The sequence below is a fragment of the Heterocephalus glaber genome, unplaced genomic scaffold (genome assembly GCF_053883595.1).
Source record: "Heterocephalus glaber isolate CG9 unplaced genomic scaffold, H.glaber_assembly_v1.0 deba00001429, whole genome shotgun sequence".
Classification (NCBI taxonomy): domain Eukaryota; kingdom Metazoa; phylum Chordata; class Mammalia; order Rodentia; family Bathyergidae; genus Heterocephalus; species Heterocephalus glaber.
The window spans coordinates 29,987,628-30,003,159 of record NW_028258294.1 but is presented as its reverse complement, the minus strand read 5'-3'; the positions used below and the strand labels follow the sequence as shown (position 1 = coordinate 30,003,159).

Sequence of the window (15,532 nt, the reverse complement as noted above, 5' to 3'; positions counted from 1 at the left end):
TAATTCAGGGAATCCAGGTGGTTGAGCATCAGAGTGTTCCATCTTGTTTCCCTTTGGGGTTGCTGTAGGTGATCTGGAAGTCTGGTTCTGAGGCTTGTTTAAGTGTCTTCTCATTTCAACTGGGGCAGGCGGTTGTGCTGCTAGTGCCTGAGCGGCTCACCTCCTCTGTGCTGGGAGCTGTGGCATGCTGATCTTGAAGCCTCCTCTGTGCTGGGAGCTGTGGCATGCCTACCTGGAACCCTCCTCTGGTCTGGGAGCTGTGGCATGCTGACCTGGAACCCTCCCCCATGCTGGGATCTGCTGTATGTTTCACCATCATTTTCTTTATCTTCCTTGAAGGAGAATTAGCCTAGTACTGGTCACATAATCTTTTCTAAGCCCCTGCCTCTTCCTCTCCACCTCCAGCCAGCCACTTTGCTTTCCCAGATCAGTACTGTGTGTCTCAGTCTGCAAAATGCCAGCCTCCTCCAGCTTGCTTCTGACTTTCTGGGTTGACCTCCAGCATTCCTGCCTCACTTCTGACCCCATGCCCTGCTCTTCCATTTGGTTTTCCTTCAGCCCAAGAATGGGAGCTATGGTGTGCTCAGGACTCTAGCCTAGGCTACTATGCATCTTCACACTGGGGTGGTGGCTCTTTCTCAACATGGGAATGACAATTTATTACCTTTGCAGCTTCTATTGTCACCCACAGGAGTGGCCAGCCCATAATGGCTCTGCAGCTCTCGCTGACAGGAAGAGCATTGTCATCTCTCTTTTCAGATGAAGATACTCTATTAAGATGTTAATGCTGATAATCCTGAGATCAAATTCTACCCTGGTGTGATGGTAGGGAAATTTCCTAACTTGCCTGGGCCTCAGGCTATGTTTTGTCAATTTACCCTACTATGTAAGACTGTCCATGAGGACTCAGACAGAACATCCTCATGCAATGGGTGATGTGCAGTGAGTGTCCTGTAGGTAGTAGCTGTCAGTAATTAACACCATTATTATTGTTTTGTTTGGTACTTTTTTTTTTTTTGAGACAGGGTCTTGCTGTGCAGTCCAGGCTGGCCTTGAAAGCACAATTCTCCTGCCTCAGCCTCCTTAGTGCTGGCAATGACAGATTTGTGCCACCTGCTCAGCCATCATCTTTATCATTATCATAAATGTATTATGTTCTCCTAACCTCATCTGCAAAATGAGAACTCTAATTTCCCCTCAACTTTGAGTTACTGTCACACACACACACACACACACACACACACACACACACACACACTCTGCTGCCCAAACAGCAGCTCAGGGGACCCCAGGTCTATACAACCAGAATGACCAGGCTGGGCTCTGCCCCATGCTCTGGTGGCAAGCACAGGGTGGAAGGGAGAGTGGCTGAAGGTAAAGGGGCAGGGAATGTGAGGTGGATCAGCAGGCTTTAGTGAGATCTTGGGCCTGGAGTGCAGCCCTGGAGCCATCTCCTGTAGACCTGAAAGAGGTCATAAAACCTAATGGGTGTTTGAAACTTCACCAGCAAGGGAGGGCTGGGAGATGGAGAGAGCTTTTATCCCTCCCAGGGACCAGGGCTGAGACACAGTGGCGGGAAGAGCAGGCCACTCTGACTCCTGGGGATCTGAGTAGGAAGAAAGAGAGCTGGCTCCAAGTCTTGGTGCCTCCTGCTAGCACAGCACCTCTGGGACGCAGGGGCAGGAGCAGAGACAGCAGCATGGTCCAGCATAGCCCAGCATAGCCCAGCATAGCCCACTTCCAGAAGGATGATGCCACATGTCTCTCCAGTCTCAGGCCTACCCCTATCTGATGCTCTAATGTGCTGTGGTCGCAGAAGGGAGGGGCCCAGTGAGCAAGAGGGTTGGTTATTCAATCTGTCTAGAGCTCAACAGTCAGTGAAAGGAGAGGGAATCACAACTGAGAACCCAGGATAGAGGGTCCCTCGAGATAATACGGCCACAGCTCAGCAAGCAGGAGTGCCCAAGTGTTCGCCCAGGGCAGCGAGTAGCTTTGGAGAAGTGGGTGCCTGATGTCATGTGCAGGCAGCCTCATTCTGGAAAAAAGGGCATGTGCTGTCATGAGAGGGGGCCAGTGGAAGGGGCCTTCTTTACCCTCGTTGGCTCTCTCCTTGGACTGCACACAAAGCCATCTCCGCCATCTGGCCACAGCCTATAATTCTGCCGACCAGCTGCACTGGGTGCTTGACTGCTCTGATTGTGAGGAGGGAGATTACTGAGTGGAGTGCAGTGATTGGCAGGTGCCTGAGGGCCCAGCTGCCTGGTAGTAGCTGGTTCCATGTGACGCTGTGCTGCCCCTGAACTCCCATCCCCTAGCTCCTGGGCCCCCCTGAGTCCCTACTATCATCCTTTACTTTCATTGTTCCTTAGATTCCCCCCTCCATGTGCAAATGAATGTGTAAATTCAATGCACAATGAATCCCTTGGGAGTGTGGTGAGAATTCAGATTTGGAATCAGAAGGTCTGAGAGGGACTGAGCATCTGCATTTCCAACTACTTCCTGGGCGATGCAGACACTATAAATCCAAGCACCATTCTTTTCGTAGCAAACTTTTAGGGTTGACAAAGCTTTTCCGTATATATGGTCTCCCTGGGCTCTCATAACAGCCCTGATGTAAAGTGGTGTGGAAGAATTGCTGCCATTCTCAATGCTTCTAATGCAAGGTATTGTGCTTTGGCAATTAATAAATCTCATCTCATTCAATTTTCTCGACAACTAGCCAAAAGAGCTCTTTCTAGAATTTCCAAATGGAAAAAATACTGAGGTTCTGAGATAGTTATGTAACTTGAGAAAAATCACAAATCTAAGTAGTAGAGTTGAAAATAATCAAACTCACATATTCTAACACAAATCTCTTTCACTAGTCACATATCAAATTGACGAATGTGAGACACTTCAAAAAGTAAAGGTTGAAGGTTCAAGTTCTTCAGTGAGAATACTTGAGTGTGGCAGATTGTCCAAGAGCTTGGAGCCTATGGTCAGATCTGAACCCTCATTGCTATGGTTTGGACCTGGAATATCTTCCAAAGGTCCACATGTCAAAGTTTGGTTCCTAGCTTGATATTGGCCTAGCAGGAGGTCTTCAGGTCACTGGAGGTGTGCCTCAAAGGGGACTGTGGGACTCCAGTCCCTGACCCTTTCTCTTTTGCTTCCTCACCATGAGTACTTTTGCTACACCATGTATTCCCACAATGATATGTTGCCCCTACCACAGGCCTACGAACAATGCGTCTGCCCAATCATAGACTGGAACCCCCAATACTGTGAGCTAAAATAAACGTCTTCTCTTTGTAAGTTGACTATTTTGGGTATTTGTTATAGTGATAGAAAGCTAACACACAAGTTTTTTTTCTCTTATAGTGATCTTGGGCAACTTACCTAACCTCTCTGTGCCTCTGTGTTTTTCAATTGCGAGATGAGAATGATAATATTATGGTCATATTTATATGTATCATGCATATTATATACATATCCTCATAATAACCCTACTATTAGCAAAAACCCTAGTCTATCTATCTATCTATCTATCTATCTATCTACCTACCTACCTAGTATAGGCCCTGGAAATACAGTAGTGAACAAAAATAACCTTCCTGCTCTCTTGGGACTGACATTCTAGTCCTCCTAGAATAATACCACCCAAAACACTCAGCACGGTACTTGGCACATGGCAAAACCCTCCATGATCATTAGCTCTGATTGTCTCCACTACTGTCTACACCTCAAGTTTTCTATTAATACACTACTTTAAAGCATGGGCAGAGCCAAATTTACCCTCTCTCATTCCATGAAGTCTAAAGTTTCACTTTTAAAGTTCATTCTAAATTTTTACTTCTTAACCAAAATATATTGGTATTTATTTCCATAGGAAATTAAACAAGTGTTCTGAGAACACATTGTTGAGTAAAACTAATGCTCTAGAAAAGGAATCATGCTCATTCTGGGGCTTTGAGTGTACCTGGCACACTACTGAGCCCCTCGGTGGGTACACATACCCTAGATTGAAAGTTTGGCATGAACTTGCTTTACCAAATGGTTGTTAGCAATAAGTGACTGTGTAGAAATTGGCACAGGAGGAAGAGCTCAGATCTGTTTTGTGCAGAGTTTGGAAAGTTAGTTTTGGAGACAAATGAGCATACAGTGAGGGGTCCTTTGGGCAGTGTGGTGACACAAGTGGCTGTGTAGCTGTGGGTGGGGAAGAGGGAAGAGAGAGAAAAAACTTAGACAAGCTTCAGCTATTGCACAATGAGGCCAAATTTGCTCTTGGTGCTCGATGGGCTGGGTTGGGGGAGAAGGCTACAGGAGGATGGGGCTAGGGTAGAAAAGAAAGCTAGAACTTATAGAGACCTGGGAAGCCAACAATGGACAGGGAAATGGGAGAAAATAATTGCCAATAGTACTTGCATTCCCTCTCTCTCAGCCTGGTGCTTTCCAACGAGCATAAGCAGGTGACCAGAAGCAGGGACTGATCATAGGCTAGCTATCCACATGCAGCCTGGTCTCCAGGAGGGATGATAATCCTGCTAGGCCCCTGTGGTCCCCCTGTCTTTGGAGCCCAACACTAGGCTGGAGAGGTACAGAAGGCAAGAAAAGGGGAGCACCAGCCTCCTCCCACAAACCTGGAGTCTGTTGGTTGCCACGGAGCCTGCCCACCACCCAGCAGTGCCTTCTAGCTCCTGCAGAAAGCCTAGCTGCAATTCCTGCTTTATGGCCTCTGCCAAATGAAGCACAAACTTAACTACATCACCTCCCCATAGCCGGGGGAGGGAGCTAGGGGTGGCGTGCTGGGCTTCTTCAGCCCCCTAATCTAATCACTGGTGTGGGTCATTTCAATTACGGACACCAGAGTGTGGTGAGGGGTGTGGCAGCTCATAAAAGCCTCCATGCTGGTGCTCGGCTAATTATGAAGCTCTTACTACTGTCTCAGCAGGTAAATAACTCAGGACTGACAGGTTCTGGCTGTTGAGGTGGAGTCTGAGCTGGGGAACAGGGAATTTAGACTGAGCTTGATAGGGAGGTGACAAGATGGGGCCTCAGGGCACAAGTTGGGGCTGCTGGTGGGGAAAGAACTGGGCTCTCTGCACTGGGATGGCCATCCACCATCCAATGATTGGCGGAGGAACTCTGCCTTAAAGCATGCTCTGAAGTGTTCCAGGAGCCTCAGAGCCACAGGGTATGGTAAAATTTAACTCCATCTGCTTCTACTAACCTTGCTGTACATGCATAATTGGATCTCTGAGAAGTGAGAGGATTTGGGGAAGCCTTGAGCCTGAGGTGGGAGAATGGCTAACTCCATCTGCAAGTTTCCTGCTGGCTCCCCTCATGGCCTTCTTTCCTTTGCTTTCTGGTTCTGACCCACACAGGTTCAAAGTCAAGACATGGGTGACTTGCTATGTCATAAGTATTTAAGAGTTGAGAAGCTCAGCTTCTTTTACCACCATGGGTCCTGCTCCTCTCAGACAACTATAGAAGGTGGCAAGGATTATCTTGGTAGGAAAGGGAGACACCAGGGGTTGGGAACGTAGCTCAGTCACAGAGTGCTTGTATACCATGTGTGAGGCTCTAGGTTTGATCCCCAGCATTTGGTTATTTGTAATACGTACAAAGGGCTAGGGAGGCTTTGGGAGGCAGTCATGGTAGCACTTAAAAATTATCTTGGTGGGAGGGGTAGGGGAAAGGAAAGAAGGGAATGGAATTAATATGAGAAAATGAAAAAAGGAAACAAAGTCTTTGTAAATAGGGAGGGATGGAGGGGTTTAAGGGAGGGCAGGGGAAGGGGGAAAAATAAGAATCAAGAGAGATTATGTAAAGGTGCAAATTTCCAATGATGAATGTCATTATACTGTATACCTAAAATGTACCAATAAAAGGGTATACAGTTAAAAAACAACAACAAAAACGTTATCTTGAGGTATTATGATGAACTGAAAGTTAGCTGGATAATCATCTCTGTATTCTAGATGCCAGTGGAGCCCCCAGAACTAGAACTGTGATTTCTCAGTGAATGTTAAAAGTACCTTATAACTACCTCCTACATTCTGGAAAACAGCAGATGGTAGGAGTATTCACAGCTGGGAGAGTCCCATTTTTGCTTTGTTCCTCAGTTTCCTTCCTCTATGAAACAGGAACCATGGAATGTGTAAACATTTGGAGGAGCTGAGCTAAAGCTGCTCTGTAAATAAGGGCTGCTGGCAATCATGCTCCTTCCATGGCATAAAGCACTATTCCAGGTGGAGGTCTGCAGTATCTCGTGTTAATAATGTCATTGCTTCAGGCTGCAGACTGACCCTGAGGCTCAGAGTGAGTTCTTGGCTGCCAGTGGAGATCAGAACCACTTGGTATGAAACAGCAGGCATCCACTTAGTGGCCAGGCCTAGTATATTTATACTTACATTACTAGAGAGAACCACAGCCCATAGCTGGACTCTGGTAGAGGTAGCTAGAAGTCAGACCCCACACCAAAGACTGATGACAAGAATTCATAATTGATAGCAGACAGGTCTTTTGTTTATTTTGTGATACATTACTTGCTTTTCAAAATGCTCTAAAATACTTTGCTTGATTTTGATCTCATACACTCTGTGATATGGATAGAGTAAGTTTAACAGCCTCAATTTCAGATAAAGTAGATAGAAGTGTGAGAAGTTAAGTTCAAGTTCCTCTGAGTAAATAGTGATGAAACTAGGGCCAGAATCAGGTCTCCTGAATGTGAATCTGGTACTCTTTCCAATAAGCAGTCAGGAATGAGGGAGACACAATAGCAAAGTGTTCACTGCAGGACTTTTCCTCTTTCCCTCCTTTCCCTCTCTATTATCTGGGGGAGGAAGTAAGAAAGCCAAAATCAATATAGAAACTAACTGAGCACGGCATGGCAGAGGAGGCTGCTGGTAGAAAATAGGAAGTGAAGAAGGAAACAGGTGGAGCTTTGCATGGATACTTCCTGTTCACAAACTTCTTATGTTCCTCATTTCATTAACAGCAGCAGTGGAATTTCATGGACAATTGGCGTCGAGCACTAACTGGGAGGTAATGAGAGAGGGAGGATGCAGGTAAAGGCTGTTTGAATTTAAATTCTATTTCTTCAGGGGGAGAAGGGGGGAAGATTTTTTTAAAAAGCAATTTTAGTGCCCGAAAAAGTTCCTTGCAAACAGCTTAGGACTTTTGTGTCTTGTCTTGGCAGCACTGGGCCTGGTGATTGTCTCACAGCCCACTGTGTCCTTGTGCCCACCAGCCTTCTGAAGACTACCCTGCAGATGGGGTACACAGATGCCCAGGAACTGGGTATCTGACTTTGAGTAGATTTTATCCCTCAGACTTGCGGAAACACACCAGATACATGTCCACTGTCAGGAGCAAGCTAGAATGAGTTGCTTTGCTATTGCTATTGCAAAATCATCATAGGCAAAATGCCACACACCTGAGCGGAAATGGGGGCTAAACTAAAAAGAGAAAACAGTGCAACTACTGTAATGTGTGGTCTTTATGACATCTCTCTCTCTCTCTCTCTCTCTCTCTCTCTCACACACACACACACACACACACACACACGCATGCACACACATACATATAAAAAGAGGCTATAAAACATTCAAAAGAAGAAAGATATAAGTTAATGCAGCAACAAAGATAGAAACCAGGGGTGATCAGGTGAAAATGGTGGGAGAATAAGGCTGTTTTGAGCGGGGCTCTGAGACAGAGTTGATATAGAGACTGGTGAAGCAAAAGAAGAATATGTCAAATAGAAGTAGAGGCTTGGCTGGAAAAACCCTTCCCGAGGAGGATCAGAAGCAGGCTAGCTTGACTGCACTGAATACTGTGGTAGGAAACAGTGAGAAACCAAGAAAGTCAAATAAAAGGGAAGGATATCTTGTGAAAGGCTTGAATTCTGACCTTATAATTCAGGCTTGAGATCACTGGAACTGACATGAGATAGGATAATTACTATAGACTTGGTTACTGGAGAATCTGGGCCAGAGTTGATTAGTTCCTCAGTGCCAGGTGATCGGACTCTTCTACTCCTTCTGAATGAGTGTCTGTGGCAAGAAGGAATGCTAAGGAGCCATCAGGACTACGATGCTGGACTTCATGCACCACTGTGGCTAGGTGAAGGACTCAGTCTTTGGTCAGTCCTAGATGTTTCTGTAAAGGTATTTTTTTAGATAAGTTCAATATTTAAATCAGTAGACTTTGAGTAGAATGAGTGACTCTCCATAATGTGGGCAGGCTTCATACAATTGGTTGAAGACCTTAGTTTTAAAACTCCCAGAAAAGGGAATCTTGCCAATGGACTACCTCTGGACTCAAACTTATAGCTTTCCTCCTGTCTCCAGCTTGCTGGTCTGCCTTGATGATTTTGGACTTGCCAAGTCTCCACAATTGCCTGTGAGTTATGGAGTGATTCATGTCCCTCCGAAATCTAACTCTTTTTTTGGTACTGGGGATTGAACTCGGGTCCTTGCACTTGCGCAGCAGTCGGTGAAACCACTGAGCTAAATCCCCGACCCCAAAATCTAACTCTTAATGCTTCAGAATATGACTGCATCTGGAGACAAAGTCTTGAAAGAAGTAGTTAAGGTTAAATGGAGGCACTAGGATAGGCCCTAATCCAATATGACTGGTGTCCTTATAGGAAGAGGAAACTTGGACACAGGTATAGAGGAAGGACCATGTGAAGATGCCTGGAGAAGGTAGCAGTCTACAAGCCAAGGACAGAGGTCTCAGAAGAAATCAAGTTTGCTGGCACCTTGATCTCAGGCTTCCAGTATCCAGAATAACAAGAAAATAAATTTCTGTTTGTTCAAGTTGTGGCTCAGTCTGCAGCATTTTACTTAGTAGCCCTAGCTGACTAGTACAAGGACAGTGGATTGTAAATCCCTTGAATCTAAGGACCATGCCCCCAGATCAGTGCCTTCCCCATAGTGTGGGCTTAATAAATGCTGTGCTGGACTGGGCCTGGAAGCCTTAGCACCCGGGTTCTCCATGGCACAGAAGGAAGATGGAGTCAATGTCTCAACTGGAAGAGTGGGAACAAGAGCTTCAAAAGGTACATATATAACAGGAGTTTTGTGTTCTGATTGACTCAAGGGAGACTATGGGAATCAAATCAAGTGGAGAATACTCTGTGACTGACTTATTTTCTATTCTCTAGTGTGTCGAAAATAATTCCTGGTTCTTAATCAACACTCAATAAAGGTTTTGTTGAGTGAAAGACTAAATAAATGACAAAGGCAGAACGGGGAGATGGAGTGATCATACATATGCTGTTAAACAACTGTTTAAGCATGCATGTAAGCGTGCCTGTAACTAGGAATTTTATGAAGGAGATTTCTAGGTTCCTGGTGAGTGAAGCCTTACTCTTTACTGTATACCTTGTTCTATTTACACATTTTCATCCTGAACAGGTTATTCCTGGATCCTCTGTTGTCCATAGGGTGTGTTCTTGGACTCAATGAAAAGAGGCAAAGGAGGTGGGTGGGAAGCTTTTAAACTTAACCACCATTGCTCCCCCTTCTGTCTCCCCTCAGAAATATTTTCAGCTGCCCTAGGTGCTATGACAGCATGGTGATTAAGCCCAGCGGTTTCAGTTTTCACAAGCCACTCCACAGAACCCAGAGAGAACACAAGGTGACAGTATAGAGCCCCAGCATGACAAGGTAGCTTCGGAAGAGCAGTTGGTCAAAGCGGTACAGGAGAGCCAGCCACTCAACATCTTGCTGGTCCATCTGGTCCTGGGTTTGGAGGTAGTTGTTGATGGATCGAAGCTGGAACCAGACTTCCTTTAGGGTCCCTGGCTGGGCCTGCTGGTCTTGATAACTTGGGGACTCTGCATGATAGAGCAAAACACTAAGTAAGCCAAAGGCTAACAAAGCCAGCCTGAACTTTTCCTTGAAGCTGATGGCCTTCAAGGGAGGTTGTGGGCAACACTGGGCAGTGGGTTGGGGTTGGGGTCAGGGACTCTTGCCTTCCTTGCTTAGATAGGCATGGCTGTGCTGAAGGAAGGCCGGGAGCACATGGTAGAAATGTGTTGTCTAAGCAGGGTGTGTATAGGTGAGATTCACCTAGGAGATTTGCTGAGCTGGGGACCAGCCCCAGTTACTCACTTGGAGTTTTAGAGGCTGAGATGATTCATATGCTTTTTAAAATTAAGGAACTGGAACTCCAATATATACAACCCCTCTCCAGGGGAGAGGGGAGAGGAGAGAGATTCCATGTCAGAGGAATCAGTGGCTCAATCACTAGGTAATTAGTTGAAACTGGAAAATTAAACAAGCTAGGAGTAACAGAGGACCTGATCTTCAAGCTAAAATGACCTCCAGCAGAAAGTGACCTTTAGTCCCTAGAGAGGTAAAATAAAATGCTGCACAGGGACTAAGAAGCAGGTGTTTCAGGTTCTTCACATAATCCACCACAAGGCCTGGTGCTTTTCCAGTCGGCATTGGTGCCCAGAGTGATAAAGCAAGGCAGGATAGGGAGCTCAAGCTTTCTCACAAACCTGTTACCCCAGCACACTGGGCCCGGGGGTCCACTCTAGGTTCATCAGCATCGGCATCCCTTTGAAGACACAAGAGGGGCTGTTCCCACCCACTGCACTGTCCGTTGTGGAGGAATTTGACCAAGAGGACTGATTTAGATAAGCTGAGAACCAAGAAGGCCATGCAGACTGTGAAGAATACACCTGAGGGAAGACAACAGAATAGGAAAGATGGAGTTAGCCAGAGACTCAGGCCTCCCCCTCCTCTAATCTGAAAGGCAACACAGGTCTCTGGCAGGACCAGTGTAAGATGGGTGTCATGTGGTCTTGAGGCTGCTTACCAATCAAAGAGGTATTCCCTGTGCTCCTTGGCACCTCGTTAGCCATGTTGACCCTGAAGACAGTGTAGCCCACCAGCACACTGGTCTTGAATATAATCCTTGCCCGGCAGTTGGGTGGAAGGTAGAAGCTCCCCAGGTCCATAAGCATTAGGAAGATGCTGGGAATCAGCAGGCTCACGACATAGGCCAGGGGGCGTCTTCGAATCACCACCTGGCCAGGGAAAAAGATTCTGCTGAATCTATGCCGATGGACTAGGGTTTGGCCACAGCCAGGAATATTCCCTTAAGTCTCAGTACTTTTCTGTGTAGTTTATCTTGGGAATATGTTTGAGGTTATTTTGTGGTTTAGAAAAAAGGAAAACTGTCCTTTAAACTTTTACAAAAGCTAATGTTAATGTTATTGATAGTTACAATAAGAAGCAGTTATTTATTTATCACTTTTGTGCCTGGCATTAGACTAAGTGTTTCACATGCTTATCCTAGTCAGTCCTCACAACTTTAAGGGCTGAGTTTTGTTATTGGCTCCATTTTACAAACAAGAAAACTGAGATTCAAACAGGTTGAATTACTTGTCCAAATGCACACAGTTGGTGCAAAACTACCTTAAAACCCAAAACCTTCATTTTCTTAAACCACTTACTATGCAAAATTATTGTGTATTATTTTCTGGTTACTTTTCTTGTTTCTTGGCATGTGAGCTCCTTGGGATTGGGAGATCTATCAGAGTCTCAGCAGGAACACATAGCACAGTAAAATGAGTAAATTTCAGGTGGGCTCAATAAAAAGACTCTTTGCAAGATGTGGACGTGGTATAAAGTAACCACAAGAACAGCAGGGCTGAACTTGGTGCTGCATGCCTGTAATCCCCGCACTCTGGGAGGCTGAGGTAGGAGGATCTCAAGTTTGAGCCCTGCCTGGGCAACTTAGCAAGATCCTTTCTCAAAACACACAAGCAAGCAAACAAACAAAAAGGACCAGTGATATGGCTCAGTGTGAAGGTCCTGGGTTCAATCTCCAGTCCCCCCACTCCCTAAAAGAAGATTAATACTCCAGGACTTTTTGCAGACTGAGTGAGTAGATATTATCCTTAGGCCTGAAGGGGCCAAAGGCTAGGAGTAGAGTCCAGACCTGAGGAGCGAGAAGGCTGTGCAGACAGGCAAGAGCTGTGGCTTGCTCCTAGGAACACAACCAGTTTGGCAGTGACCACCCCCCAACCCCTTGCAACTTCCTGTCACTACTCCTGACCCTTTCTTCCATGACCAAGGATCCCATCTTGCAGGCCCCAGCTCAGTCTCCAGGAGCACAGAGAAGGGAGGAGAAAGTGGATGTGGGTTCCCCTAGAGAAGAGCAAACTGAAGTTATCCCCCTTAGTCTGTACTATTGGTCCGTACAGAGCTCTGAGCAGTGTTTGCAGCTTGGAATTTGAGTCTCATAAAATCACTATTATTATTGCCATGTTTTATAGCTGTGTATATATATATATCTATATCTATATCTATATATCACTATGGGATAGTGATAGGAAAATGCCTTTAAGAAATGCCTACTCTTCTCATCCTTCCTAAAAAGAAACCAGGAAATACATAGCTGAGCTGCTTCTCCCACTGGACTGTGAACCCTCGATTCATTCCATCTCCAGGGTGGTGATGATGTTCCAAGAAGCAAAATAAGGCTTTTCTTTTTTTTTTTGGTTCTGGGGATCGAACTCGGGTGCTTGCACTTGCGCAGCAGATGGCGAAACCACTGAGCTAAATCCCTGGCCCTAAGACTTTTCTTATAGTAGGTATTCAATAAATGTTTATCAAATAAATGAACATCCTAGGCTCTTTGCTACTGGATTTAGGTGAATAATGCTTAGAATCTCAATTCTTGGATTTTCCTAACAATAGAATGCTTTCTACATGTGAGGTAGAGTGCTGGATGCATTTACTCAAACAATGTGATTTATATAAATCTCACTGCCAACTTGTTGGTAAGTAACACTTTACAGCTCAGCCCCCTTAAGTCAGATGAGCCAGTGGCAGAGCTAGTGTGCTCCCCCACTGTCTGATTCCTCCTGTTCTTTTCCATTACAGCACATTTGACTGGGTCTCTGAGTCTGAGTAGGGACAGGGTCCTTCTCTCCCATCTCCATCTCCTGCTCCAAAGCCAAGGCAGAAATGACATGCAGAGCCCAGCAATGGGGCAGAGGATGGCGAGAGAACAGCTCAGCCAGGAGAGTTCAGACACCATCTTGCTGATCAGAGTGAGGGCTCCCCAGCCCCCAGGTCCGGGAGCCCATCCCAACTCAGTGGAGCCTGGAAGGCCAGAGCCATTTGGCAGATTGTAGTCTGGCTGTTGTCTTTCACATTAAGCATAATTGGTTGCAAATGGCTACACCAGAGCAATACTCACTGCTTTGCAGTAATTTGGTTAAAACACATTTCTACCAAAGTACATTCAACAAGAAAAACAATAACAAAATTAATTGCCATCAGCCTGCACCTCTCTAGCTCCTGTCATCATGCTGTCATTGAGATGGCTGTGGGTAGTTGGGGCAGGAGAAAGAGGTCAACTCTCAGCATCTATTGTGACCCAGCCTGGGCTATCGGTGATCTGGCCTCATGGGGCTGGGTGGCACCCAGGTCTGCTATCTCTGGAGCATAGAAGGAGAATCTCCCTCTTGGCAGATTGCATGAAAGGGAAGAAAAGTCTAAGAATATCACCATAAGGAAAAGGAGAAGTAGGCATGATGATTTGGCTGGAAACAACTCAGACTTAAAATCAAAGGTGCAGAGCTCCAAAGTGACTCCATTCTAAGAGCTTATATGAGCAAGTCTAATGATCCTGTATGAGGTAACCTCTCTGGGCCTCAATTCCTATTCTTTCCTTTTCTATGTTTGTTTGTTTTTGTTTGGTACCAGGGATTGAACTCGGGTCCTTGAGCTTGGGAGGCAGGCAGTGGAACCACTGAGCTGAATCCCCGGCCCTATTTTTGTTTGTTTTTGAGACAGGGTCTCACTATGTATCCAAGGCTGGCCTCAAATTCTAGGTGATCCTCTTGTCTCAGCCTCCCAAGAGCTGGGACTACAGGGGTGTGCCCCTACATCTTGCTCCCCTTTTCTTACAGTAGTCTGTTTTTGCTTTGCCAAACATCTTGGGTACTTCTGAGATCTGTTGTGCTCTTTAAATAAAGTTCCTATGTGAATAGCACAAGTAAGGATGACTATTCTCCACCCAGAGGCTGAGGCAGACAGTAAATGTTAATCTAAGCCGAAACCAAAGGCAGGTAGTAGGGCTCCTCCAAGTCCCTAATTCTTGAGAAGTGCAAGGGTCAGGGGAGAGGTGAGGGAAGAGGGAGGGCTCAGAGGCTAGGAGTCAGCTGGCTTCATGGGTGTGAGACCTGTACAGACCCTGAACTTGGACTGGCCCTGCACTTGGCTTAATGCTGAGCTAGTGAGGTTTAGAAATTCTTAATAACTTTTGAACAAGAAGCTCCACATTTTTATTTGCAGTGAGCCCTACAAGTTTTGTCAGATTCTGTCAGGAAGCTACAATTGACTGGATGTCAACAACAGCTGAATGCTGGAAGGAAAGCATAAGTACCAATTTGGACAATTCACTTCTGCTGTGACATAAAGTGAAGAACTTTCCTGCTGATTGTAGTGATGCCTGCCTGTAATCCCAGCACTCAGGAGGCAGAGGGAGGAGGATCACCGTGAGTTCGAGGCCAGCCTGGGCTACATAACGAGTTCAAGGCCAGCCTGAATTACACAGTGAGACCCTGTCTTGAACAAAACAAAATAAAACAGAACAGAACAGAACTTTTCTGTCTCTGGATTGTTAAATTGAAAAACCCCTCCAGAACTACCTCATCCACTCTTCTCCTACCTTTAGGATGAGGTACGTTCCCCTTCCTAAAATAGACCAAATAGTCCCTACTAGTTTGGTTTTCTTCCCACAACAAGGGGCTCACCTTTTTCCTTAAGTTGATTTAGGGGCAATGTTTCCTTCAGCTTAGACTAATTTTCTCTATAAGCCCAGTGCAGCTTTAAAAAACTAATTTTATCATATGGTTTTCAGAAACTTTTTCTTCATTTCATCATTTGATCTTCAGCATCCTTTATTCTTCATTTAACAAACAATAATTGAGCATGAACAGGCTGTCAGGCACTATCCTAAATACCAGAATTAGATTATTAATGGGACGGGTCTTTGCCCTAGCCTCTGTCATAAAGGTTCATGAACCTGATCTGGTGGCTGGATATTTCATTAGTCTGTGACTGGAAAGGAACTTTGCACCAGAATGGAATATAACCAGAGTGTATAAATGATTTGTATGACTTAGGTGATGAGACTTGGGACTTTCTGCATTGATATTCAGGTGATTATTTTGGATTTAGAGTGGATGCTAGGATAGACTAAGACTTTTCAGAATGCTGAGATGGGTGAATGTATTTTGCTTGTGAGGCAGATATGAGTTTTGAGGGCCACAGCATGGTAGACTGTACTGTGATAAATAGTGTCCCCAAGATGTTATGTCCTTCCTGGAACCTTTGAATATGATCTTATTGGGAAATAGGATCATTGAAGATATAATTAGTTAAGATGAGATCATAATAGGGTAGGATGGGCCTTTCATCCAATCTGACTTGGGTCCTTAGAAGGGAAAAAACATCTAACAAGAATGCAATGCAAAGGTGGGAGCAGATGGGGTGATGGGTCTGTAAGTCAAGGAATG

The 15,532-nt window shown here is 45.5% G+C and overlaps 1 protein-coding gene across 1 annotated transcript in view; it reads right to left on the bottom strand.

Annotated features, from left to right (window-relative positions):
• Positions 1 to 6,485: 6,485 nt before the first annotated feature.
• Htr3b (5-hydroxytryptamine receptor 3B) overlaps positions 6,486 to 15,532 on the bottom strand; it is a 43,487-nt gene continuing 34,440 nt past the window's right edge. Inside the window, exons 7-9 of the mRNA XM_087212037.1 lie at positions 10,813 to 11,023; positions 10,493 to 10,675; positions 6,486 to 9,823 (exon numbers count right to left, since the gene is read on the bottom strand). Of these exons, the coding sequence (XP_087068163.1) occupies positions 9,588 to 9,823; positions 10,493 to 10,675; positions 10,813 to 11,023 (630 nt within the window). The 3' untranslated portion in view covers positions 6,486 to 9,587. The remainder of the gene's footprint in view (positions 9,824 to 10,492; positions 10,676 to 10,812; positions 11,024 to 15,532) is intronic.